This window comes from Cygnus atratus, chromosome 11, assembly GCF_013377495.2.
Source record: "Cygnus atratus isolate AKBS03 ecotype Queensland, Australia chromosome 11, CAtr_DNAZoo_HiC_assembly, whole genome shotgun sequence".
NCBI classification, from domain to species: Eukaryota; Metazoa; Chordata; class Aves; order Anseriformes; family Anatidae; genus Cygnus; species Cygnus atratus.
In genome coordinates this window covers 15,445,763-15,473,227 of record NC_066372.1, presented here as the reverse complement: position 1 = coordinate 15,473,227, position 27,465 = coordinate 15,445,763, and the positions used below count along the sequence as shown (strand labels likewise).

General features: G+C 52.1%; 1 protein-coding gene across 1 annotated transcript; it reads right to left on the bottom strand.

Annotated features, from left to right (window-relative positions):
- Positions 1–243: 243 nt before the first annotated feature.
- Positions 244–27,014, bottom strand: ST8SIA2 (ST8 alpha-N-acetyl-neuraminide alpha-2,8-sialyltransferase 2). Its single transcript, XM_035554649.1, has 6 exons — positions 26,810–27,014; positions 13,148–13,210; positions 11,103–11,231; positions 10,375–10,632; positions 8,291–8,584; positions 244–678 (listed from the first exon to the last, which is right to left on the bottom strand). The coding sequence occupies exons 1-6, from the start codon at positions 26,908–26,910 to the stop codon at positions 390–392; spliced, it is 1,134 nt and encodes a 377-aa protein (XP_035410542.1). The 5' UTR covers positions 26,911–27,014; the 3' UTR covers positions 244–389.
- Between the last annotated feature and the right edge of the window lie 451 nt (positions 27,015–27,465).

Sequence of the window (27,465 nt, the reverse complement as noted above, 5' to 3'; positions counted from 1 at the left end):
TCTTGGCCGAACAAACTAACTACCAACCTCGGACCAGTCACGACAAACGGCTTCACGTTTACCCGTCACCTAACATACCCTCAAAAACCAAGGTCACCACCACATGCCTCGGACGTCGGTCGAACGCCCGCTCCCAGCCCAGCGAGTGCAAGGTCTCGCCCGGGCCGGCTACTCCGGATGCTCCCGTGCCTCTCCTGCCCCTTCCTTGGTGAACACCAAACAGTTATAATACTCAGGTCAATATATATAGGTACCACGTATATGTATTTGTGCCGCTGCTCTGCACGTTGACAAAGACAACCATCCCCGCCAGGCCGCACTCGGCCTTTCCGCCCCCTCCCCGGCCTGCCCTGGTTGTGCAGCCTGCAGGAACGCGGCCGGGGGCCGCCCTACGTGGTGGCCCCGTCGCACTCCCCCACAGTCAGCTTCAAGGCTCCCTGCTGGTGCAGAGTCTTTAAGGCTTTGAACTCCAAGGGCATGGTGTGCGGGCTGGCCTGCGAGGTGTAGCCGTACTTGAGGCTGTCGTAGTAGTGGTACTTGACCGGGTGCTGGTTCTGGTCCAGGGGGAAGGGCCAGAAGCCGTAGAGGTGGATGCGGTTGCAGAAGCGAGTGGCCAGGGTGTACATGAGGAGGCCGGTGGTGGGTCGCTTGATGTGCACCTTGTTGGTCAGCCAGTACCTGCAAAAGGACAGCAGAGGAAAGCCTGTTATTGCCCCTGCAGCCGGGCTCGCACACAAAGCTCGTCTCTTGTGAATTTTTTCCCCCTCTCCGGCTGAGATATATTGGTGATTCAAAGTGAGAGGTTTCTGACTAGCAGAAGAGTTCTCCATGCCAAGAAAGCCTCTCTGGGGATCGCTTCATGAATAAGCATCTCCCGCTCTCTGTCTGGCGGTTACACCACACGTGTTGCTATGGCATTGAAGCATCTCATGTCTCGGCAATCCGTTACGAAAAACAAATTGCTCACAACGCTGGCCTTCGGTACTTCAGCCTACAATTATCTTCCAATCAACCTAGGGGATCGATACCTCAGACCTAACCATCCACACGTCAAGTAGACTCCAGCAGCCCCTTGAAGCAGCCACTCACGCACACAGCTGATGATTTTCATTGATCAATGAAGACTTTACTGACAGTAAACACAACAGGGCTGTAAAAACGTTTGCCTTTGAATCAAGGGTCAGCAGGCTGAAGGAGCTCAAACACACCTGCTCTGGTGCCCGTGGTACACACAGCCACCGCTCTGCGGCCCTGTATCAAAACACGGCGCCGGGCTTTGCAACATCAGTTCATGAAACATGCAGTTGGACATCCTGCAACATGCAACACACGATACACAAGCTAGATGCGCTCCCTGTTGCAAGCTGTGCTGGTTTTTATGAGGGATGGTGAAAAGACAGGGGGAAGGAGGCATCCTGTAGTGATGCACGAGCAGAAAGGAGCAGCAGCTGTATTTTTTGGGCTGCTGATAAAAGTTCCTGCAGTATCAACATCTTGTAATAAGAAGTTTCCAGCGCCCAGCGTGTTATTGCACAGACAAGTTATCTGGTTTGCTCAGCGGCAAAGCACCGTCGAGGAGCAAAATCAGAAAGGAGAAGATCTGGGGGGGGTGGAAGAGGTCCCCAGGCACGCTCCCTCCTCCCCGAACATGTTTGATGCCACTGCTGCCTGCTCAAGCCCTCGCCATGGGGTCTGCCAGTGGATTATTGGTGATGGATAATTCAAAGGGCCTGGGTGCAGGTGACTGAACACAGGACACGTCTTGCTCCTCATTCACGCTTCCCGCTGGGCTCCCGAGGGTCTGGGGCTCAGACAGCAGGAACCCGCGGGAGAGCAGAGCCATAATCCTGCAAATTAGCTTTTCACGAAAGCCATTAAAATTTAGCAACCAAGGCACAAAATGTACTTGCTTGTTCTCAGCAAGATAAGAGGAAAATTGACTTTTCTGGTGAATCAAATTCCAGAGGCATGCACAGAAAGGGGGGGGGGGGGCGGGTTCATGGGGGTCCAACGCCCCAGGACTGGCCAGGAGCCCGCAGCTTTAGTGAAGTACGAGTGCAGTGTTTGGGGAAGGACTTCCTCCTTGCTTGACACCTCTCCTCAGCACCCAGCATGGAATAGGAGCAAGAAAGTGGGGAGAAAACAGCAAGAATAAGCGTCACCATTGGCCTTTTCTGGGCTTGCCCAGGGATTGAGCTATGGGGACAGCAAAGCTTGCTGTGGTGCCACTGCCTCATCCCACAGGTGGCTGCGAGACAGATTCCTTGATTTCTTCAGGGGAATCACATCAGACCCCTGATGTGCATAGAGAAATGGGAGGTTATCACAGCTGTTTAATGCTGGATTAGGGTATCCTCCTGCGGCAGGGAAGCCACCCGGGAGGAGCTGTCACATTGTGGGTGGCTCTGGGGGAAGATGCAGCCCTCCGTTTGAGGGCACCCCACAGCAAGCTACTGGGGTGCCTGCCCAGCCTGCCTGAAATGCTGACTTTTTTTTTTTGTGATATATTAAGAATGACAAAAATGATAGGGGCTGCACTCCGAGGAGCCCTCCCAGCCACAGCAGGAAGGGAATCTGCCAAAACAACCCAACATGCCCACTGGGCACTCCAAACCTTCCTGCAACATCACAGCGGGGCTCAGTGACAATTCAGATGCTCAGAATGAAAATAACAGATACCATACCTAATATGTAATGTCCAAACAATACCACAGGTCACACCACAGCACTTGCAAGTTGCTTCTTACACAATTCAGGTGGAAAACCTCCAGTGAGTGCTGTGGAACACTTTTTAATGACCCGTTTGTGGCAGGAGTGCAGGACGATCTCCCTCTCGTCTCTCCCACCACTGGCCAACAGAGACAATGGCCACATCCCCAGTGCAGGAGAGAACAGCTGGGGATGGAAATAAAACCTAATTAATTCCGTAAATCCAAATGAGGTTGTCTGGGCGCACATGGGATGCTGTGTCAACAGCACACCTTTAATATGTGAGGTCCGGGATTTTAATTAGGAGGAAAGATAATCTTGAAGCAGGCAGTAATTATTTTTCAAATTGGCTACACCAATCACCATAACTATTAACTGCAACATTTTATGGAAAGAGACAGCAATTAAAAGAGAAGAGCAAAGAGCAGTCCTGAAACTCAATGCCTCCTTTCTCAGAGCCCTTCCAAGCGCCGACCTCCTTCAGAAGTGGCGTAAACAAACCCTCAGGGGTGTAAGCAGCTACAGAGATGGTCTGGCACCTGAGTGGGATGCAGCTACGAATAGGAGCCATAATGCTGCCAGGCAGGAATTGCCTGAGACAGCTCTTGTTTGGAGGAGCATGATAACAACAGATGGAAAATGCCACCAGAGCATCAAGGCCATCTTTTGTAAGGGAGCAGCCCAGACACAGGGCTGAGCACCTATCCGAGCTGATACTTGGTGCTAGCCAAGGACAGAGGTTTTGGAAGGAGCAGCTCAGAGCCCTGTGCTTTCTCCTCACTGGGTACCATCCGCCACGGACAGATCAGGTGTCTTGCAAAAGAGACTTCACCAGTGCCCTCTGGCCACTGGGAAAAGTGCTGCTCCTCCCCAAAACCCAGGCAAAATGTAACAGTTCCAGCACACAGAGGCAATGACAGCAACACCATTTTCCCAGAAGGTTTCTGAGAAGTCTCCTGAGCAGAACTGCCCAGTGCTGCTGCTGGTGCGTGGCTCAGCCCTCGAGACCCAGTGGGAATCCCTCTGGAGAGGAAACGCTCTGAAGCCACCCATAGGAAGCACCAGCTCCCACCTGCATCTGGAGGGACTGACAGCGCTCATCCTCCCCCTGCATCGCCCTGTGCACTGAATTTGGGGATCAGAGTCTGGCCCCAGCTCGTGCCGAAATGCTGGGTGCACGACTCCTCCCTGCAGGCAGTGTTTGGGATCATTAGCAAGGGCAGGATCCCGCCCTGGGCTTGCACATCACCTCCTGATGCATCTGAGGAAACCCTCAGGCAACGTGTACCCTCCAGGCAAGGGTTAAACTGCAGGATAAAATAAACAGAAAATCTATCACGCTGATGAAATGAGTAAAAGAAAGCCAGGCCAATGAAGAAATCAAGTTTCAGCAGCATCAGCCGCATTATTTTGTGATACAAATCAGAATAGCTGAAATAATGCAATTTCAGACCTTTTTAAAACAGCTTATTTGTACAAGTGCGATACAAACACAAGCTGTTGTGGAGGTGCTAGCCCCTGAGTGTCTGAAGCACATTATCTGCCTGCCACACACATCCTGCTCCCATTAACGCTCACGAGAGGCTGGCTGAAGGCAATCAGCACCCTGCTGGCACCCCGTGCTCCCACTGCTGCACGCCAGGACAGGACCAGCAGGGAACAGCACAGAGAGGAGATGAAGTGCTGGAGCCCCGGGGGACAGCGATATCTTCTTATCCATCTGTCCATGTGTCCAGTTTCCTCCTGCACCTCCCACAAAATAACCACGCAGTGACCAGATCCGTGCTGGATGGGGGCTGACCCTCAGGTCCTCACTGAGAGTCCCAAAGCTGGACCCGGAGCTGGGCTTCATCCCCAGCCCAAACCAAGCCTCCACGTCCTGACACGGCACATGCAGGGGGAGATGGAGCTTGGGTTGTAGTGTCCCAGCACAAGGAAATTGATGCTGAGGGGCTGAAGATTGGTGACAGATGAATAACTGAGTCCTTACGCAGGTCTGTGTAACCGCGATGCCCGTCTGAACGCACAGGGTACTCAACATCCATAAGTTGAGCCATCCCCAGACAGGAGAAATGTAACTGGGAAGAGGATCACTATTTCTTTACCCTTTCCTTCCTATGCTTCTCCCCTTCTTTTTACAAAGGAAAACCTAAATCTTCTTCCTGATTAACTGGAACCAACCAAGCATCATGGGGACATGGTGGAGACAGACACCAGCTTGGATACAGTGTGCCTCATTTGCTCGTGCAGAAGGGGCGAGAATAATTGCCCGCACAAGCGCTCCTTCCTGTGATACCGCTTATCTAACCCACACACGGCTTTACTTAGATGTTATTCAGGTGTGAGGACCCAGAGAGAGATCTGATGCAAGGATGAACCCACCTTATGTCCCACCAAGCTGTGTTTCTGAGGACGCGTGGCAGAGCTGTGCTATGAAAGCTGTGGGCGCCAAGCGAGGCGATTGCTGTCACAGAGAGCACACGCGAGCTGTCACGGCTGCTTGAATGGTAAACCTAATGGGAGAGCGAGCCAAGGAGCTGGAAGATCTACTGATTTTTTTTTTTTTTTTTAAAGAAGCTCTTAATAAAATCTGATGGGATTAGAATTGGTTACAGCCAAGAGACCCTTGTGATGGACACAGAGAGAAGTGCTAGACTAGATTATACAAGGCGAACTGAAACGTGCCCATGAATTCTCCACAAGAGGTGATAGTCAGACCTCCAGACACAATTGTCTCCCCCCACTTCCTGCATTTCATGTTATTTCTCTAACAAAAGCTGCTTGGCAATAGGGATTACAAGGCTTTTTGGAGACACTAACAGACGACTTATAATGGGCTCGCTTGCTTCCCAGCCAGAAGATGAGCACCACGCTTGCCAGAAGCATCACTCAGGAGACATTTCAGAGAATGTCTCAGAAGTGAGTCATGCACCCCAAAACGCATGGAGCCGGCACTGGCAACAGGCTCCTTAGCCAGTAATTCTGCTCCATCACTTTGACAATTTGCTTCTGAGCCCCTCCATCGAAATGCTGATGGCTCTCCCCCTTCTCAGCATGCAGGGAGTGGAGCTGGTGAGCTTAACTGTGAGAGAAGAGCCTCTGTCCTACTGCATTGGTTATCCAGAACCACCGACACAAAGCCTATCAGCAAACATTCAAGGCACCAGCACAGCTGGGAAGGTGGTGTCTCACACGATGCTGTTAAGGACGACAAAAACAAAATGCTTTTTATTTATCTCAGTGATGGACGCTCTACAAGTGCCCCAAATGCACTGCAAATTATAGGAAGAAATGTTCAATTGCCACGGAAATGCATTTTGGTCTGGGGGAAAGCAGAGCAGGACAATAAATTCCGTGGTTCAAGGAAGAGTCAAGAACTTACAAATGTATTTCTCTGGAAGTGAAGGAAGAACAGTAAAGGCAAAGCTTTTGTAGCTGAATTGAAGTTGGCTGAGATAACATTAGGCTGTGTAGAAAGTGCAATTTCTTAAAAAAAAAAAAAAAAGGAAAATACTTAAAAGAGTTTCTTAGCTGAAAGACCTTCCTCATTTCTTTGTGATTTCTAAAACAACTTAGGATAGATTATAAATCAAAGGTAGCTCTATCCAGCAAAGCAGCAAAGTAGAAGGGACAACGCTATCACTGTAGTGCAAGAGGGTGTTCAGAAGGCTTTGTGGGTTATTGTTTCTCAGCTGCATGCTACACTCCACACGGTGTCTTAATTTCACAAATCTCAGATCCATCAAAGAAAAAGCTTAATGCTATAACTACCATGTTCCTCAGAGAGATGGGGACTGCAGAAGTTATTGGAGACCATGCCCTTCTAACAGCTAGGAGTTCATCAAGAAAAAATACATGATGATTGTAGAAATTAGTATCAAAGAAGGTAAATAACTAAACTGTTAGTCATTCTGGTCAGTTTGACTTAGGGAAAGACTCCTTCCTCATCCCAAACTGCACCATATGTTTTGGTAATCATTAATCAACAGCATCCTCGTTTTCCTGCTGCTGGGCTGATAAGCAGGAGGGCAGGGCAGGCAACAGCTCCCCTGGTGAGGAGGGGAGCCGAGCAGCTTGGGGCACCCTCCTCTCATCCCGGGGGGAGCTGAGGAGCAGTGCCTGGCCCCACCAGACCCTCACAGAGCTTCCTGTGGGGAGGTGCTGGCACCGGGAGCGGCTGCCAGCACAGGATTAGCAGCCTGTTGATTTAAAGGGCTTATTACAGGAGCTTAATTCTATTTTGACAGATGAAAGTAAGTCAATTACAGCTAGGAATAGCTCAGAATTTGGGTTATTTCCCCCCCTCCCCCCCTTTTACATGAGTTGTGGTGTCATTTTCCTTCCCTTTCTTTACCTCAAAGCCAGCATTTTCTGTAAAATGCCTCTCAGGCCCAGGGAAGCCTCAAGCACAGTCACTGGAGGGCAGACCCAGCTGTCCTCACGCCTTACTGCTGCCTGGGATTCACTGTGACGCCAGAGCCCAGCTTAGGCTGGCTTGTGCTGGAAACCACCCCGAGAGCACCCCCAGGGCCTGCCCTGTGCCCACCCCCTGTGCTGGCACGAGGCAATGCCAGCAGGGAGCAACCCATCCAAAAAGCTCAGGCTGGAAGGTGCAGAGGGGAAGAAATGCCCAAAGTAATCAAGAACTGTTAGTGCTGAGGCTTAGAGGGGGGAGCATCACCTGCTCAAATGAATTCCCAGCCTGGGAGAGCAACAGGTTGGAGTCTGGATGAGAGAGGAGAACTGCTGCTACAAAGGGGCTGACACTAAGCCACCTCCTGCACAAGCCACCACCTGCCTGCTCTCCCTAAATACCTGCCTGCTCTCCCTAAATACCTAACAGATGATCTCTTACCCCAGAGAAATAAAGCAAGAGCCTACCTCATCCCCAAGGCATTCGTGTAGAAGTCTCACCCCTGGGGCTCCCTTTCTTTATAACCTCCCCAGTACCCTCCAGCTGTGCCTTCCACACTCCTGAAATTGCAGCAACCCCTTCTTGCCCTCCCAACACATCCATTCACCATCACCTGAGCCTATTTACCTGATTAGCAGGACTAGGCCACATCAGACCTTTCCCTGCCTTAGAAGTTCATTTAAGATGAGCACTGCAATTAGCAGCATTACAGGAGCACATGGGCTATGCAAGAACTGCTCAGGAACTATTGGGTCTCTGCTGTTCAAAGCTACCACCAGCTCCCTGATGTGAGGAGCTGGGTGATGTCCCCACATGTGACTCAAGCCCAAGTTGACGAGCCTTGTCACCAGCCAGCACACACCCATTTCTCCTAGGAAAGCCCTAACAGTAGGATGGGGAGTGATTGTGGTGACATCCAGGCTTACAGACAGCAAAGCACCATCAGATTCAGGCTCTGTTGCACACCTAGAAGACCTCACGCTCAGCCCAGCGAGGAGCCCCCCGCTTGCAAGGTGGTCTCCGGTTCTCATTTAGGGCCCAGCCACGGCTCATGGAGTCTTCCTCATGGTCTGCAGAAGAAACAGCTCGTGCTGTTTGCCTCCAGCACAAACCCAGCTCAGGAAGCTCACGAAATGCTGGCTCCGAGCGCATCAACCGTGCTCTCACCCTCGGACAGCGTGTAGCAGGCGCAGCGAGGGGTAGGCAGTCCTGACGTTGATGCGGTGCTTCAGGATGAGCTCGTTCACCCACTCCACGCGCTCCTTGCCCCCCTTGGCCATGAACGCCGGGATCCACAGGATGCTGCCGTTGAGGCTGTGCAGGCGCTGCAGCAGCTTCTCCCGCCACGTCTCGTTCACCAGGTCCTCGAAGGCTCGCTGGATGACCGATGGGTTCATGGTCACCAGGTCCGTCTTCATGCCCACGTCCTGCGAGTACTCCTGGACGGGGGCCAGGTTGCACCTGCGAGGGGAAACACTGAACAGCCCTCTGCAATGGATATGAGATAGGGCACTAACAAATACTGTGGGGGTGATGCCCAAAGCTGGGGCAGTGACAGATGTGCCCGTTTGCCCTCACTTTGTGGAAGGGGAAGGAAGAAGAATGAGGCTTTGCAATAAATTAGAGAGGCTCTCACCTGGTAATGATGAGCTATGTCAGTACGCTGGCACGCGTGTGCATGTTCCTCTGGGCAATGCTAATGCTGCGTGTAACTGGTGGGCGGGTTTGTACGGTCTGTATTGCTGCTGGTGCAGTTCAAAAATAACACAGAGCAACAAACCTCCCTTGTTTGCTGCCACAGCAGATTTGAAATGAAATGGCTTTTCCCACGCAAGGAAGATGCTCGCCTCTGTAAGTGCCTGCGCGCCCCGCAGCAGCAGCAGCAGCTCGGGCAGGCTGGCAGATGTCCCCAGGTGAAACATGCACCAGCAGTGACAATGACACCGGCAGGAGGTGGGTGCCACAGGACTTGGACTCCACAGGGTTTGGCTGATTGGAGCCTGTGACCTTCAGAAACCCAGTCTCATTCCATCATTTTAATTGCTGCCTCCTCTGGGGCTGTGCAGGCGGGTAGGGGCTCCGGTGCTCCTGTGAGGGATGAGGATGGAGGAGCTGTGGGATAAACCGCCAGCAAATCCCCCTTGTTTTGTGGGGGGTTCCTAGAGCACACTGTGCTCTCCAGTGGTGTTTTACAGTGAATTTACAGTATTTAACAAGCAGGAATTGTGTCTTAACCATCTGTCTCGACAATCAGCCATCACTGCTATTTTTCCCCACTTTGCAGATGGGGAAATAATGGAAAGAAAACCCAGCGAGCGGCATGTGGGGCCCTGGAGCCCATCCGATGTGCTCGCTGCAGGAGTCAAATGGCTTAAAATAAACATTGGGTCTGAAGAGCAAAGCCGTGTCCTGGACGCAGACCCCATTCACTGCTGGCCACTGCCAGCCCTGCTGAAAAAGCCGCCTGGAGAAAACCTCCTCGTGAGGATGCAGTTTTGAGTGGTGGCTTGGCTAACGTATGGTTCAAAGAGCACGTCCACGCCAGCCCTGCACTAGCACACGTGGCTGGGGAGACTTCATTCCAAATCCCAGTCCTACCCAACCTTATGCCCAGCAAAACTTTTCTCTTGCAACTTTGCTGCCTGACATGAAACCCCTCCCTAAACCCTGCCAGAAGAGCAACAAGCTGTTTTCTCCTTTGCTCTCTCTGGTTATGTTTAAGGATGCAAACGGGTCCAGTCCCCCGTGGCCAGGAGGGAGCTGCCGGCAGCCAGGCTGGAGCAGCTGGCCGTGAGCAAGGGCAGAGGTGACATTATCCTCGTCCCCAGGTCACGCAGGGGACTGCCTCCGTGAGCTGCTGATGGATTGGGCTGTCTTCATAATAGACTTGCCAGGAAGCAAATGTCTGCACATACATAAATCATCAGCGGGATCCCACAGCCCCTCAGCTAGCGGATGTACACAGGTGCTGGGGATGGATGGGAGGGCTGGTGTGCTCCTCCTCTGCACTCCGAGCATCTTCTGGAGGGAATTCGGTGGAGATCGGGACCTGCTACCGCAGGTCTGTGGGGGCAGTGTGACTGCAGGACATGGGCACTGGGGACAGCAGGGTGAGAAGGCATGAGCTGTGTTTGCAAGGAGCGCTTGGCAGTGGTTGGAGGAGTTCTCAGCAGGGCGTTTGCGTTGATGAACTTTATGCTTGCACCTCTCCAATCCCCCAAACCCATCACATGGCAGGATGCGGCCCCTACCTGATCACGAAGCTGTGTGCATCGATCTCGGGGCCGCAGCCGCTGCTGAGCAGGACCCCCGAGTTGCCCACGATGGCACAGGAGGGGAACTGCTTGCCCTTGAGGGGCGAGGTGCGGGGCAGCAGCTCGTACAGGTTCTGCGAGACGTTCATGGTGCTGTCCCTGTCAAAGACGTAGTGGATGATGTCCCCCGGCTTCAGCGTCCCCTTCAGCACCGAAATATCCTTCTCTGCATCCAGGAACTTCAAGATCTGTTTCCTGGGGACAGGGAAGAAAACGGCCCCATCAGCTCAGGTACAGAGGGAATTTGGGTAACACAGAAGATGAACTCTTTGTCTCCTGCCTGCCCTGCAGGAACAGCTTCCAAACAGCTGTCTCCATCTCAATGCCCTCTCCAGCCCCATCCAGCCCTTCCAGCAGGCTACCATGGCTGGCCCACCATCAGTGGGGTCTCTGCATTCCCCCCGGGGCACACCAGCATTGCACACCAGTTGCACTTGGCCTGGAAACTGGGGGCTCAAATGCTCCGCGTTTCACAGCTGCAGGGCCAGCTGGTTCAGCCGGGAACTCATTTCCAAGTGATCGCTTACAGATATGAAGTCTAGCTCAGCAGGAACTAAGCCTTTTATTTCTTCCTTGACTTCTTTAGATGATATACAGAGGCAATTTGCCAGCTTGCACTGGAGAGGACCAGATCTGTCTCTTGTCCTATAGGTAATTACCAGTACCTGATCTTCAAAGAGAGTGTCTGGTTGTGTCTCCATTTGGATGAGGCTGGTTTAATGTCGTGCTTAATGCTTTCATTACTTCTGTCAACAACAGCTGGAGACGAAGAGTCATTTATTACTACTTCAGCTCTAGAGAAAAGAAAGACAGGGCGAGGGAGAGAGACAGGATCCGTTAGCATCCCAATGGCATTTCTAATCACTGTCTTCAGCTGTGGCTGCTGGAATTCAAACTTCATCAGAAAAGCAAAATTGTAGTTATTACCTAAACGAAAACTGAAAGCCTGTTTGTATTCTGCCACGCTCAAGCCGACACAGATCCTTAAATACCTGCTCGCTCACACAAACACATACTTACAGGTTTACAGAAAACACAATTGTACACATCGAGCTGGAGAAGCGCATGCATAGGAAACAAGAGCACACTGCAGAGACAGGCTGGCAGACGAGACACACAGCCCTGCGGAGCCCCAAATGTCACCAAGAGATGGGCTGCACCCCGAAGCAGAGCCCCTCAGCTCCTGGGACAGGTAAAAACCTCAAGAGGGAAGCACAACCTGCTCTTCACCCTATGGAGAAATGAATTAATTGAGCTGCTGGGTGCTGCTTGTGAGGTTGGGTACTCCCTACGAAGACCCCAAACAGGGGGAGATTGGCTTCTTGGTAACTTTTTTCCCCCGTTGAAAAAGAACAAAATGATTTCAGCATCCATCCTGTCTGCTCCATGCCCAGAAATGAGCAGGGGGATGAGAAACAGCCAGATACACTCATGCTGGGGTTTGGAGATGATCACTGGGAGACCCCAGCTTTTAATCCCTGCTCTAAGAGGCAAATAGGCCCCAGCAGTTCAGTGCAATTTACATCAAATGGCATAAATTAAGGGAGCCTCTGCATATTTGATTTCAGCCAGCCGCCCTCCAAAGAGAATACCCAAACATCTCATCAAGAAGCTGTGCATGTGTCTGCAGCCCCGAAAAAGCCTTCACACTTCAGAGCGCTCTGAAAAACACACAGCCAAAGCACTTGCTACCAGCTGAAGGGAATCTCCCTCTGTAGCGCAAAGGGTTTTTTCCAGACGGAGAACAGTTTGTAAATAAATACATTTATAAAAGGCAGGTAAAGCCCAAGGTGGGAAAAGAGGGAGAGACGGGGCAGAGCTCATCGCCCAGGCTCAAGGCAATGTGTAGCTCCTGGGAGCACATCTCCAGCCCAAGGCTGGTGCTCCTGAGGACACATTACATCTCAAACTATGTAGTGTTGCAGAAACGAAGGGAGATGTGTTGATAAAGGCTGGATGTCAGTGTCCTTGTGTGTGCTTGTACATACCAAATGCTACGGGACCTTCTCCAGAGGCTGCCTCCAGTGGAGGTTGTTTCCCATCGTGCATTTTGCTATTTCATCTCATGCTGTGCAAAGCTTACTGATGAGGTGTCAAAAATCTTAAAGGAAATAGGGTAAAGGAATCTGAGGAATAACTATGATTTTTTTGTTGTTGTTTTTCCGTTTTCTGTGTTTGATGATGTGTTGCGACATTGTCGCGGAATGGCACAGCTCTTTCTTTCTTGCGTGGTGTCGCTGGGCTTTACAACTTGGCAGCGCTGGGATGACACAACATCACCATAAAAATAACACAGAGAGGCACCGAGTGAGGCTGTGATGCCATGAAATGACTCTGCAAGGGAGCGACGTTACTGAACTGCATTACGATAAAACCGAATGGCGTTCTGATGTCAAAGCAAGCTCTCTCTCTCCTAATAGCACACAGTAAACTACGAAAATGGCAACTCTATCACTGACTTATTTTCACAATAAGTAACTCTCTCTCATTCTCTCAATCACCGCAACTTGCAGATCCTTGGTTATTTGCAAATGATTATTGCACTGAGCTGGGGAAGGAGGGAGAGAAACGATTAAGAAAATGCAAAGCAGAAGTGAAAAGAAACAGATACATTTGCTAAATAAGACCAGCACTATCCAGTGAAGAGGAGAAGCAGATTAATAGCTGCCTTACAGCAAAAACAAATGAACACAAAATCTAATTTACAAACCTATTAGATTTGCTATGTAAGCTGTTCACAGCTGATCTGATTGTACCTCTGCCTCCAGAACTCCTGCAAGACAAAGGAAATGCATTATTTATAAACCCGGCTCCTCTTCGCCAAGCATTGTTCAACAGTCAAGAGATCCTGCTCCGAAGGGCTCTGAACTGAGCCACCGCTCGCATCTCACCCCATCCAGAACGGAGATGTCCTGATGCCTGTGAAGGGCTTTTCACATCCGTCGTCGCTGCTGCCCTACTGCGACCGTAAAACCATTACAGCGAAAAGCTCCTAACCAACCCAATTAATAATACCTGCGCTCTCTAACCAGCCATCAAAGACATCTGGTCTCTGTTGTCAAAGCAGCGTGCAGCCTACAGGTTGCGTTAAATACATCTCAACTTTTTTTTTTTTTTTTTTTTTTTTTTACGCCTCAGGTCGGAGCTGTGCCTAGAGAAGGTCTCCTCCAACTCCAGGTTGACAAGGGACGTCCCCCTGTCCTTCTCCAGGGGACTGATGGAATGACCTGGCCAGGATTCATGCCTTTGGCTTCATCCTGGGATTAAACTGAGACCACCCAACGTCTCCGTTTATCCCAAACGAGCCACCGGCCTCCTGGGTGACTTGCAGAGACCTTGTCCTCACCGTGTGCCTTCTCCCAGCTTCCAGTGACCCAAGAGAGACCCAGGGCCCTGTTCCAACCCGCTCCAGTCCCACGGGTGCCCTGAAGCCCCTGGTCTCCACCCTCGGTGTGACCTGGCTGAAGCTACGAGACCAACTCACCACAGTTGCTCGCAAGCTGGAGCTGGGACCTGAAGGGCCAGCCTTGTCACTGCCACGACCTGGCAGCCCCGCATGAGGACGGGCACCAGACCTGCCTGAGCAGGACCTGTGGGAACAGAGAGCCCACGTTTCCAGCACCAGGCGCTGGACTGATGCTATAATTTAAAATAGGTGGGACCGAGCCCCTTCAGAAACCAATGTCACTCGTATGGCCCATAAATCCTCGGTTAAACAAATCCCAGTATTGTTCTGCATTTAGCTGTCTGCAGAGCCCCTTCTTGCTTTAGCTTGCTATTTTCAAGCAGGCCACAAAGAATCTGTCCCCTGCTTTCTGGTGACACTCAGTGGCAGATGCATTTTAGCTGCCACGTCCTCATTGCTCCATTTTATTGTTTCCATTGTACAGTTAACTATATGAACACGCTCATAAAGAGAACCAAATTCTTCTCCAGCAGAAATATTATTACCTGGAAATATATACCTTAATGAAAATGTATCTCAGGAGCAGGTATTTCTAGCAGTCCTGAAAAGATCCCAAATGTATTAGACACAAATGAAATAGTGAGCATGACCATTTGGCAGCATTAAAAAGATTTTCAGGCTTGTGGGACGTGATGTAAACCTCTTAGGCTGAGAGCAACCCTCAGCCTCGCATAATATTAAACCCTTGGAAATGCTGTGATGTTTGTCCCTTCCCTCCCTCCCGCAGGAGCCCATCTACGACCAAGCCATTGAGATTCTTCCTCCAACACTCTCCTTTTTCCTCTGACAAACCTGAGAGCTAGCGAGCTGTTTCTTTCCTTTTTTTTCTTTTTTTTTTTTTTTTTGGTGCATCAAGGGAACAGCAGGACTGGCTTATTCCTAGAGCCTACTGGCATTTAACAAGCCTCTGCTTTAATGGGGTTCACCGCGGGTTGTGGGAGCAGGCTGGATTAGCGTGCAAACCACGCATCTTTTCAGAGACGTCTCCTCTGAAGGAGCCTTCCAAATGGGATTCACACTCCTTCACACTTGCTGTAAGAGAGATAGGGACTGGATTAAGGGCTTAGAAAAAAGAAATGTTGCTCTCTGAATAAGTGCTGGTTCACAATCTCTGTGAAAGGGGGGGAAAAATCACAGAAATCTGGAAGTGGAGAAGACCTCTTAGCTCCCACCTCATCCATGTTTTGTGGCTACAGCAGGACTGATCCAAAGCATCACAACATGTTATTCAAAAGCATTTATCCAAGCTAAGCTTTACATGCCCCCAGTGACAGCTCTGTGCATGTTTTCTCCTGAAATCCAGGCAGGTGCTTGGGCAGGCAATGCTGGATGTGAGGAAGAAGATCTGGGAGCCCATCTCCCAGCTCGCTGTGTGTGGAGGCAGTGAGGACAGAGGTCAGCTCTTCATTTTACCTCCGCTGTGAAAAGCAAAAGTTTTCAAAACAGTGCAATGCAAACAGAGCACAAAGCGTTCAGTGCAAACAGCACAAAGTGTTCTTGTGGCTGCCCTGTCCAGACACCCGAGAGGGCAAGGAAATGCTGCCTTCCTCCCTGGGTGGGTATTTATATGATCTGTACCCTATTATGGCATGGAACTGCTGTCATATATGAACTTGGAAGGGACAGCTCAGCATTGGAGGAGAGAGCAGGGCTCTGCTAGCCAGCATCTGGCCCAGAGGCAGCAAGGATGCTCTTCGCAAGCTCCTGAGATGCTGGCAGGGATGCTGCTCCCCCCACTGGGCTTGGTTTCTCTCTCCAAGCCACAGAGATCGCCTGAGACTGGGACATGATACTTGGCTGAAGCTCTCCACTTGTCCAGTCAACCCTAAAACATTCCTGTGACCTCAAAACCACCGGCCTTTCGATCCTTCCTGTCCTACACTGCAACTTCTGGACACCCTCCCTACAATCTCCCTTTGTACAACCAAAGACAATGAGAGCTGTGATACCATGGGGAAGATTCCCCCACCCAGATGTCTCTCTCAGCCCTCCAGCAGGTACCAGCCAGGCACACCAGTTGCTTAAAATGCCCCCAGTTTAGCCAAGCACCGTATTTTCCAAGGTTTGCCACAGCTACCAACGCAGCCAAGCCACTATCGTTATACCACCTCTCCAGTCCCACCTGGGAAGAGGAAAACTTTAAGAAATGGAAGGTAGTAATTAAGAGGCACATGTTAAACAAACAAACAAACAAACAAACACAATGCTTTTTATTACACCTCACTGACCTGGAGTTTCAAATCTCTTGGCTTCAAAAGGCAAAGACCAACCTCGATTAAAATTGCACTGATAGGCATTGATTTTGAAAAGCTTTCTAGTGCTACAGCATGTTCAGATTGAATTGCTTTATTAATCTAGCTGTTATCAGTTTGATTGTATAGCCAGCCCCACAAAGTACCAACTTGCTTCCTAATCCTATTATTTACAAAACGGTCTTCTTTTGACTTCGGCTTGGATGTTTTCCAGCGATAAGTTGCATCTATATGCGATAATGCCTTATTACTGGCTTATGCCATCCTTTCTCATTTTTGCTTTAAGATTTTTCAAGCTGAATTTTGACTATCTAAGATATTATATAGGTCAAAATATTCTGTGCTTAGTTCTAGAGTGACACTGACTCATATATCAGAGGAGAAGAATGAAAAAATGTCTTATGGTTCAGGTCCAAATTTTCCTGGATGAATAATTCCTGACAAACCAGGTATGCAAAGACTTTTTCATTCACAGTCTATGAATGGGTTGTTTAGGGTTTTCGGTTCCCTTTTCATCATTGTCCACTTCTTAAATGATGCTCTTAATTGTTGCTCAGTGCAGTTTGGTCTTGCTTCCAGCAATTTCAATAGATGGAATCAAAGCTGTTCTGACTGAACAAGTAGGTCACACAGCCTCTTTGGGTGACTGGGTCTCTAAAAGCAGGCTTCACACACCCCTGTTCGCAGGCTTACAAATCTGAAAATGTGTTTTCCACGGGTATTTTACAAAACCCATCTCATGTTCCTACTTCTCCCCAGAGCAGAAGACACATGGGAAGCAGGCACAACAAGCATGGATGGTCCAAATACGTGAGCTACACAATTCGGCCACATCCAAGCACCCAGTCAGCTGCATTTGCATTTCTGGTAGAGCAAAAACTGCCAGAGCCTTCCTGACCTTGGGTGAGACAGGTTGCCCCAGCTCCCCTCTCCTCCCTCCTCCACATAAAACAGAGGTAGTAACAGCTCCATAACCCGTAGCGGGATTGTTAAACAAAATTTATTCACCCGAATTCCTCAGAAAGACAGCTCAGAGTGCCACAGTTTTATCTGAGCAGTGCAAATGAGTAACACCTACTGAGTGAGTTTTCACAGCCCTCTTTTGCATTAGGTGCATTTTGTGGTCCTCGCTTTAAGGCTGGGATGGTGACAGGGAAGTGGCTCGGCCTGTGACACTGGAGGTGACGGGCCCACAGCCCAGGACAGGAGCAGATGCCTCCTGCCCTTCACTGAGCATGGCTCTTGATAGCTGAGGGGAAGCACATGTAACACAGAAGGCCACAGGAACTGATCACAGGCGTGATGCCAGGCCTGGGCAATGCCAGCAGGGCGCTGACAGACCCCCCTGCAGGCCAGGCCGACCTGCTCACTGCCACCAGAAAGCCTGGGGAAAGGCATACGCTGCCCCGTTGCTGGAAATGAACCACAAACACTTAGACAACCCCCTTCCTCCAAAACCTGACACACTTTAGCTCTGCTGATGCTCGCAATGATAGGTAATCCGACGTGCATGCATGTGGGCCAGACCTGGCGGTGTCAGGGACTGTCTGGCACCCACACACCGCCATGTTAGAGACAGGCTCGTGTCCTCTGGCTGCCCCTTGAAGTGACCGAATTTGTTCTGCTGACCAAGAGAAATGCAGTCATCGAGCTAAGCCCTGTGCTCCCTGAGTCCGCAGGGAAGGGGCCTTCAGGGTCAGGATTCACTCAGGCCAGCGCGGCAAAACTGGGACGAGGACACAGGCTTCAACCCTCCCTCCTCTTCCCTGAAGTTTGGGGTTCGTGTTGAGACTGGCAGAAGGCTGAATTCATCAGCAAGTCCCCTTGGGGGTTTCTCGCTGGATGCTCAGCTGATTTCTGAGGGGAGCATGTCAAAGCCCATCCACATCCATGAGCTGCTCTTGTTATCGCAGAAGAGACAAAACATGCAGAGAGAATGCTCTATTCAGAGGGAGTCAGGCCCATACCTTCGGCCAACTGCCAAATGAGAAACTAAAGCCAAAATTGGGTGAGAAGTGATGGCATCAGACCCCATTTCTGACCCTGGATGTGGGATGCTGGCACACAACACTGCCTGCCCACCCCAGTTTTCACCTTGCACCAGAAACCCAGCTGCCAGGCTCATTTCTCACTCACCTCCCCATATCACATTTTATATCATATCAGGAGGAGCCAGGACATTTGAGATTTGCCCATCATTCCCGGTGACATTTCATCAGTTGCTTTTGAGGTTTTCACGCCAGGGTGTGAAGGAGACTGCGATTAAGAGGAGTGGTGGCCGTTGGGCAGCCCTGCCAGCATGCACTCTGCTGGCGAGCAAGGTTCCTCTCTAGGGATTAATTTGGAGGAAATTTCTAAAGCATTTGTCTGCTGGGATGAAAGAGCCTGCAATATATCTTGATGAGACATTTGAAATCTCACTTCGATGTGTTTAAAATCTCACTTGTTCATATTGTCACAGCTTGGCAGCCAGGGTGTCAAAAACTTCCTAAATATCAGGTGCTATTTTTGCAGCTCCAAGTTCCACTCTTTCTATCGAGTCATACGACCACATTTCAGAGATCGTGCCTGTACCAGGGGATTCAGGAACATCACCTTGCCTCACTGGTTGGGGAGCAAGGTTGGGCGGCTCGGTGACAAAGTGCCAGCCGACAGCCTTGCTGCCGCTCATAGCACTTGCTATCACCCTTCTTGAGTAAAAGGGGGTCTGTCAGTCTTGTACAAACCAGCCTCTCTAATTTAGCTGCTTCCTTCCATGCCTCAGGCCCACCTCCATCACTTCACCCACCCCATGGCCCACGAGGGAAGGGGAAGGTTGGAGGCGCTCAGCATTGAAGCAGCCCCGTGTGCCAGGCAGAACCACAGCTCTGCATCAGCTCCTGTGGAAATGAGAGCAGGGTTTAGCCCTGAGCTTTCTGCCTGGCTGCAAATCACTGTGTGCAATCATTGCCAGCGTACGCCGAGGGCACAGGAATTGAGACACATGAGTTTGCAAAACAGAGACACCTATTGCTTAATAGGGTTAAGCCAATTAGGCTGAAATGCTTACGTGACAAAACCGGTGCAGAAGCAGCAGGAAAGGCACAGCTCCAAAGGTGAAAGGACACGAGGCAAACGGAGGGACGTCCGCAGCACATCACCAGGGTGCTGCTTGGGAATCCCTTGGTGCTGGGGTAACCAGAGCATCACCACTAAATCCCAGTCTGTGTCTGAAGGAGCTGTGAGAGGCAGGAGGATGCTGGCAGCACGCTGACAGTCCCTGCTGCCCCCCAGGGTCTGCGGGTCCAGGGCTCACAGGCTCTTGTCTCTCTTGCACCTGTAGAGTGTCAGGTCTCACATCCGCACACGTTCCTCACAATGTCAGCACGGCTCGACTCCGTTACCCTGTGACACTCCTGTTTTATCACTGCTCTAAAGACAAAATGCTCACGTGCTCGCAGGGATGAAATGTCACACGCTTCACCTCTCCCCATCCTGCATACCGGCAGACCTTATTCCTTCCTTCAGCTTATTTGGGTATATTAATGAAACAGGCAGCAAAGAAGCAGCCGTTGAACCAGGATAAAAGCATCCAGAGAGGGGCTTGGGACGGGTGTGTGGGTGTTGTCTGTGGATTTCGTTTTCCCCTTCTGGAAGGGAAAAGGTGAAATACCAAGAGTCCAGGGAAGACCTAGCAAAAAGCTGAGAGAGAGAAATGTGTCACTACTTAAAAACCATGCCTACACTGTATGTTCTTCCCGAGATCATTTTTTCAGCCAACTGAGCAGAGCTATCAGAGAATACAAGCAGTAGAGCATCAGTCTTGCAGCAGATCCTGTCTTCCTGAGCATCCTTGTCCTAAAAGGCAGAAATCCCAGTGGCTCTTGTAGCATCGTGGGTGCTGCGTACCTTGGGAAATGATTGAAGGTCCCCAGGCTCACTGGGATACTCAGGGTCTCACATCTTTCTTTTTCCACTGTCAGCGTGGATGCTGAGGACCTCTCCTGGGCAGTGACATTCTCTTGGTGTGGTTCTTCTGTACGAGCATCCTCAACATGATGTCGGGTACCAGGAGTGCCCAGGTGAGAGCTGCACCCCATGGCCAGCAACCACCTGAGCCATTTGCCCACCATCAGAGGCATTCCCCAGCAAAGGAGCCACCTATGCAAGGACTTATTCCCCCAAGCATGGTGTCCAGATGCCACACATTGAAAAAATGTTGGTTGTTTCAGAGCTCAGCCTCCTCTCCCCTCCCCTGGCTCACAAAGCCATGCTGTGGAGATCCAGGCAGCAGCGGGAAGAAGTTTAATTACCAAGTGAGCAGCTGTTGGGCGACAGTCGAGTGTGCTTCTGAGAAGGTGCAGGGGATGTCTGATGACAACGCTTAACCTTAGCAGGGGAAATATGTCCCCAGCTGTAGCTGCTGGCTGATGTTCCCAAGGATGATGGTGACACCTCGGTCGGAGGCGACGGATGGTGGTGGGACAGCCTGGAGCCTGCCGTGATGCTGTCTGAGTGAGGGAGGCCACGAGAGCACGGCAAAATCTTGTTGTGACGGTGACAGTACGTGCTTTTAAAAGCAGCCCTGCATACGGAGAGTGCTCGGCGGGCAGGGACAGTATGCTCAGCATGCAGATGGCCAGCCCGGTGGGTTTTTTTGTTTGTTTGTGCTATTCCCGGTGGGTTTCTATGTGCAATGACAAGGACTTTATTTGCAGTAGCAACAAGCAAGAGTCCAGTGCTTAATTTTGGAAAGAGCTGACCCCGTGAACAAGCAACCAGCTCGATGAATTGAACACCATGCAAACAAGAGACCTGTGTATGGTCAAGAGCAAGACCAGCGATGTCAGCGTGCCAGCAGTGCTGCTGTTGAGGATGCTTCTCCCAAGGCCACCACCACCAAGGCTGCTGCTTAGCCAAGGCAAAGGACTTGTTTAGATTTACAGTGGGAGCACAAAGAAAACAGAGCTGTAAGGATGTTCTTTTTTATTTTTTTTTCCCCCTTGCTATTGAATTGCGACGGGCAGAGCTGCTGACACCAGCCTGCTCTGCCATGGTGTTTGCTGAAGGACACTTCAAAGTCTGCTCCCACGGTAAATTTGCCGGGACAGGGAATTCCCTGGTTTCCAGAGGCAGCTGGGGAAGGGCAGTAGGGAAAAAGCAAAATAATTACTGTCTAATACTGTGGTTTGGGTTTATTTCTTGCTGCTGAAGGTGACCCAGACCCAAGGAAAGTAAAATGATGGCGGCAATTAGAGGAAGCCTGGCTTTGAAACAACTGTTTTTTATAGCAACGGTGCTTGTAGATGTATTTGAGTGGTTCTGCTCTTAGGGATGAAAAACCAAAATACTCATAACTGGGAAGCCCAGGGAAAGGTATAAGAGCTCCTATTAAATGCTTTTCTGGAGGATCTAAAGCACATTTAGCATGCAGGTAGGCAAAGACGAACAGATGTCCAAGCAGAATAACCACGGTTGCTGCAGGCATGTGAGCACAGAATACAAGAGGAAAAAAAAAAAAAAAAAAAAAAAAAGACGAGCCTTTTATCAGTGTCCCTTCCCTTCCAGATTTAAATGGTGCATTTGTAGGGTTAGTGATGGGACAAAGAAAGCCCACCTGGGTGAAAGGGAAACTTGTAGCACTTGTTGGGGTGGCTTTCCGCTCCTTAGCACTCTGGTTGTTGCAGCTGGGACCGGCTGCGTCTCTGGCACTTCCATGCTCAAGGAGAGTTGGTTGGAGAAGCAGCCAAAGGGCTGCTGCCTTCACTCCCCTCATGGGCAACCTCAGAAACCCCCTCCTTGGGGTCTTGCAAGCAGCAGACAGGTAGGACTGGACCGAAGTTTTCACCAGCTGTAATGGAAACCCCACAGAGGGACTGGTTATGTTCCTGGCGCTGGATTTTGCTTTGCTCCACTGGACAGCTCAGGGTCCTGCTGGTTTTTCCCATCCTGCTGCTCCAGCCCTGCTGCTGGACACCTCATCCCTGCACTCCCTTGGAGCTCAGCTTGAGGAAATAAACTAAGATTCATCCCCTTCAGCTTGCCCTAGGCAGCAGCACGGAGGTTTTGCACATCATTTTGTGGCAGCCGCCCCTGCCCTCCTGCCCCTGTGGCTCTGCAGGAGATGGGGCTTTTCTGTGCCACAGCAGTGCTGACAGGGAGCATGCAGCCAACCTGAAATGGGCTGCTTGAGTTATTGTCAGAAGTGTGGCAATCAAAGCCTACACCGAATATTTCCTCATTCAAATCAGTGCTCCAACATTGCTTTTATTTTCCAGCCCGATGCGTCACGGGGCTTTTGTTAGAGCCTTGCCATACCCAAGGAGTACAAAGGTCTCTCCACGGACTTGATTTGCATGAACAGTTACTTGGTGTCCGTGGGCTCTGTGCTGCGGAGAGGCATTCCTCCTCCAGGCCCACCCAGGTAATTGCTGGTTCCTGCGCACCCGCTGTGTGAGCACACAAAAGCCGGGGTTGGTAGAATATGGCACTTTTTTTTCAGCAAAACTTTCTGGTGTAGAGCAAGTCTTTGACTCCGGGTCAGGCGCAATAAATCACAGCCCGGAGGACTCAAGCAGGATGTTTATAGTCGGTGGACCAGCCTTGACAAGAAGTGTTATGACTGTAGCATGCTACAGGCCACTCAGAGCAAACGCATCAGCCACCGCAGAGGATGCGAAGCCTTTTTGTGGCTCCCCCGAGACTTCAAGAGGCAGGCGTTAGGAAAGGGTGCAAGAGGGAAATGCGGCGATTTGACGACAAGCTTCGGGGCAGGCCAGCGATATTTGATCCTCCAGTTCATCACTTCAAAGAGCAGGATATAATTCCTGTTGTAATCAGGATGGAAAGGCACGTGGTCTGGACCAGCAGAGAAAAAGGTTGACTCATATTAAGTCCAACCCATTATCAAGTGTCAAGTGCTGCCTAAGATGGCTCACACGCTAATTCCAGAAGTCACCTGGTGGCAGTGGGTCACCAGCTCCCTCTACAGACAATCGGGACACAGCCGGACCCCTGCAGAACCGCTACAGCAGATGCATAACAAAGAGTCCCTTTAAACCGCCACCAAGGAGCAGAATTTTCCAATAATTATCCCCCTCGCTTTCCCAATAATTATCCCCCTCCTTTGTCTTCCTCCGCAGAAGGCAAGAGAGGTCTGGCCCGCTCCCCTGTCCTGGGCTGGATGAAGAAATGGCAGCAATTGCTGTCGCGTTCCCCAAGCCAGCCCCGAACGCCTCTTTTGTTTCCTTTCTGGGGAAACAAAGAGCCGTGCACGGAGCAGTGTGGGGAAAGGCGGGCGCCAACGGGCTGCAGGAAAAGTTCAGCGGCCGGGAAGCGGGTGACTGCTGGGGACCGACGTGGCCACGCCGCTGGAAACGTCCACATGTCACCGCTGGAAACGTCCACATGTCACCACGGTGGGACAGGAGCAAGGGCGAGCGCATCCACCTCCCCTTTGGCATCCCATCGCCGCCGAGCACCGGCCCTGGGCAGGCGGGCAGCGGGGTGTCCGTGCCAAAATGGGCAAGAGGAAGGGGCTAGCGAGGGCAGCACAGCGCCGGGACCCAGAAACTGCTGAGTTTCCATCCTTGCCCCAGCACTGTCATTTAGCCTCTTTGTTTCAGCTTCTCCCCTCTGCGGGAGGAGGGATAATAGTATCTGGAGGAGCAAAAGATGTTTGCTTCCTAAGGAGTCTCCTTCTTCAGGAAGCTCCACCAGACAGAGATGCTCTCGGCTCCAAGCCCCCTTTTTCACCTGTGATGCTGGGAACTTATTGTCTGGGCAAACAGCATGAATTTTTTTTTTTTTTGTCCATTTGCCAGTAATATTACATTTTTACTTTGTACCTAACGAACATTTTGTTCTCTCTTTCTTCGATTTCTCAGTATTTGTAGGTGAGAGAAGTATGTTCCCCCTGTTCCTACCCGTACGAGGCAGATCCTTCCAAAGACAATCCAAATCACAGGCAGGGGGCAGGGTATGTGTAAAAGTGGGCAAGCTGTTCGCTCCTCGCAATAATTAGAGAGTATTTCGATGCCAAGGAAAAAGAAGAAAAGAGTTGCACCTGCCTGCAGCTCCCAGCCCCTCGGTGCCAGGGGTCCCTGCCCGCCTCTTCCCCCTGCTTCCCGTCTGGGACATGCCGACCACTGAGGTGGTGACAGGGGGTCAGGGAGGAGGACACTGAGCTAAACCATCCACCAGCTGGATATTCCCGACCTAGGAGAGAGCTGAACAAAAAGCCAGTAGCCTCCAAACCTGCAGCAGGGTGGAACTGTTCCCTTCTGGGCACGCCGAGAGCTCCTAGAAAACTTTGCAGTTTCTCTACACCACGGCACACGTTTTGTCGTCAACGTTTGCTGTCACGCAGTCCCCTTCACCTACAAGTCCTGATTGAAAAAGACGCCGCTAGCATGTGGCCCCAGAAGTTGAAAAACCTTTACCATCTCCCGGGCTGTCGCACTCTTTGCAACTTTGCTACCTCTCCCCAGCAATGCCCTTCAGCCAGGTCACAGCATCGTGTTGGCCATCACGACTGCACACATGGATGGGGTGCCCCTTGTGCCAGGCTCCCGTGCTAAGAGCCTAGGGTGCACGAAGAACAGAGCTTGTCCCCTTGCTGTGTTTGGGATGAAGGAGCTCAAACATGGGCCGCTTCAGGGATTTGAGACACGCAAAAGAGAAAAGATGTGGGTGGGAATGGAGAAAGGAGGAGAAAGGGTCAGTTTGTCCTACTTCGTGGTTACTTCTAAATATAGTCTCACCTTTGCTCTGCGTGTTCCTGTGTCCCAGCCAATGTGGTAGCTTGTCTATAGAGAAAATAGATTGGTCTGGGACTAATGCACGTGTATCAGAGGGCACCGGATCATAGGAAGCCTCCTTCAGTCCCTGGGGCAGTGAGCAGGTCTGAGCCAGGGGCACAGGGATCTCTGCTCCTGCCCACGTTACCTCCCGCACTTGCTGAAACGCCGTGTGAAAGAGGCTGCTCGATATTTCTGCAGAACTCATCTGACCCTGTTGCTGTCTCTGCCGCTGAACTGCTTGGCGGTACTTCCTTGGAGAACTACAGCAACAAACTCAGATGCCAGGGCTTGGAGACAAGCAGGCAGCGAACATCCAATTTCCATAAAATGTACAGAAAAGAGAGGAGGGGAACAAACCAACAAAACAAAACCCCAAAACACCTGGGAGTCCCTAACGAACCTGGGTGAAGAGCAGGACAAGTAACTAACAAAACAGAATAGATTTTCAATAAGGGCACAGCAAGTTCTAGCAGACAGATGCGGCAGATAGGCGAGGTGGGAGAAGAATGAGCAAAAGCCGGAAAAGGGGATGGGAGGAAAGCAAGGGGATCGGAGCAGCCTGTCCGATGGGGAGGATGCTTCTGAAGCATTTCGTTTCCTTTCTTATTATATAGGTAGCGCCAGCCCATAGCGGAGCAATAATCCGCCCAGCCTGGTAACCTACAGCCTGGTGCTGGATGTTTCTGGACAAGGCTACTGACCTTTAAGCACTTCTTGCCCGTGGCACCCAGCATAATCCAACAATGAAACAATGACAAACATCACCGCATTTCATTTACAGTTTTAGCCAAGCGCTAGGTATTTGTTTTGAGGTACTACAGCAGGAAATTCCACCCAGTCCTGAGCAGAAAGAAGGACCCCGTGCCATTTTGGCACCACAAGTGCACCCCCCGTTCCTACAGTGATGTGACTTGTTTTCCCACGCTGCTGCAGTGAGTTCCTCTGGTTAACGCAAGCCCTCCTCTCCACTCTTCCTCCTCTCGCTCCCTCATTTACCAAGCAGCCTTCGGAGATGGGGTTTACGGGGCGGGTGGGGCATTGCTCCTCTTCCCCGATTTAGGGTTCCTTAGTCCCTGCCATACAGGACGCCCCAGGTAGGAGTGGTTCGCGATCCTAAAGCCTCCGACCCAACAGCCGAACAGCGTGAGCTCTCCCGGTGCTCTCCATCACCCCCCACCCATTCCAAATCTCGTCCCTGCTCCCTCTCTCCCTCCCCACCGCCAGGTCCTCGCCCCAGCCCCCTGCACACCGGCCCCTGCCCACCGCCCCAGGGTGCAGGGTGCCCGCTCCACCACGCCCACCGGACCCCCCCGCGCTGCCCACCGAGCCCCCCGGGATGCAGCTCGCCCCTCCATCCCCAGCCCTCCTGCACCGAACCCCCTCTCAGGGACCAGCCCCACCACCCCACCGCCAGCCGAGCCGCAGCCCCCTCTCTCCAACCTCTCTCTAACACCCCGGAGCGGGCCGGCACCGCTCCAGCACCGCCACCGGGACCCGCACCCGGCTCAGCACCCCCACCCGGAGCGGGATGCCGTGCCTCTGGGGGACCGGCACCTGCTCCAGCGCCCGACCCGGCCCGGTACCTCCACGTCCCCAACGGGACCGGGACCGGCCCCATCTCCCCGTCCCACCCCGTCCCGTCCCGTCCCGCTGGGGGGGGCGTCCCGGGGGGTCCCTCCCGGGGCTGCCGCCGGCTGCGCGGTGCTGCGCGGGGTGCGGAGCGAGCTCCCTGCCCACTTGGGCGCTCAAGGAGCCGGCAGAGCAGGAGACAAAGAAAACTGTCCGGCCGCTCCCCAAGCCCCGCTCCTCCTCCTCCATCCTCCATCCTCCTCCTCCTCCTCCATCCTCCGCGCCGCGGAGCGGGGGCTCCTTACCCGCTGCCCTCCTCCTCGATCTCGGAGATGTCGGCGAAGATGAGGAAGCCGACGAGCAGCGTGAGCAAAGCCAGCGTCCAGCCCCGGCACGGCAGCGGCATGGCTCCGGGGGCCGAGCCGTGCCGAGCCGTGCCGAGCCGCTCCGCGGGGTGCTGAGCGCGGCTCCGCGTCCCGGCACCGCCGCCACCGCCCCCCGGCGGGGCCGCTCCGCCCCTCGGCGCCCGCCGAGCTCCCGGCCCGCCCCGCCCGGTGCGGGGAGGGGAAGGGAAGGGGAGGGAGGGGAAGGACGGGGCCGAAGGGAGGGGGCTGCCCCCCAGAGCCCCCCGCCGCTGAAGTCGGCCGGGGGGGCTCGGGGAAGCGCCCCGCGGGGAGGCACCCCCCTGTGGGGTCCCCCCCGATACCTTGCGGAGCCCCTGGGGGCCGGGGGGGGGGTCTGCCCAAAACGAGGCTGGAGGGATGCTGGTGGGCACGTCTGTTCCTAAAGAGGGGCTTTTGGGGTCGCAAAGCACTGTGCATGCAGAGGTGCTCGGTAATGAATCGCACCTACCCCTCTCACTGTGTGGTAACAATAATTCTTTGTGTATTGTAAATGCGTAAGCACACCGGCCCTGCCGTGACTCCCAAAATCGGACAGGAGTTTGAACAGGCAGAATTAA

What these genes read in the sequence shown, in the direction of transcription:
- ST8SIA2 (XM_035554649.1), bottom strand. Translation starts at nt 26,910, where the DNA reads ATGCCGCTGCCGTGCCGGGGCTGGACGCTGGCTTTGCTCACGCTGCTC. An exon ending in ACACTCTCTTTGAAGATCAG is followed by an intron (nt 10,633 to 11,102) that starts GTACTGGTAATT and finishes CCCTGTCCCCAG; the next exon opens with GAAACAGATCTTGAAGTTCC. An exon ending in GCACACAGCTTCGTGATCAG is followed by an intron (nt 8,585 to 10,374) that starts GTAGGGGCCGCA and finishes TTCCCCTCGCAG; the next exon opens with GTGCAACCTGGCCCCCGTCC.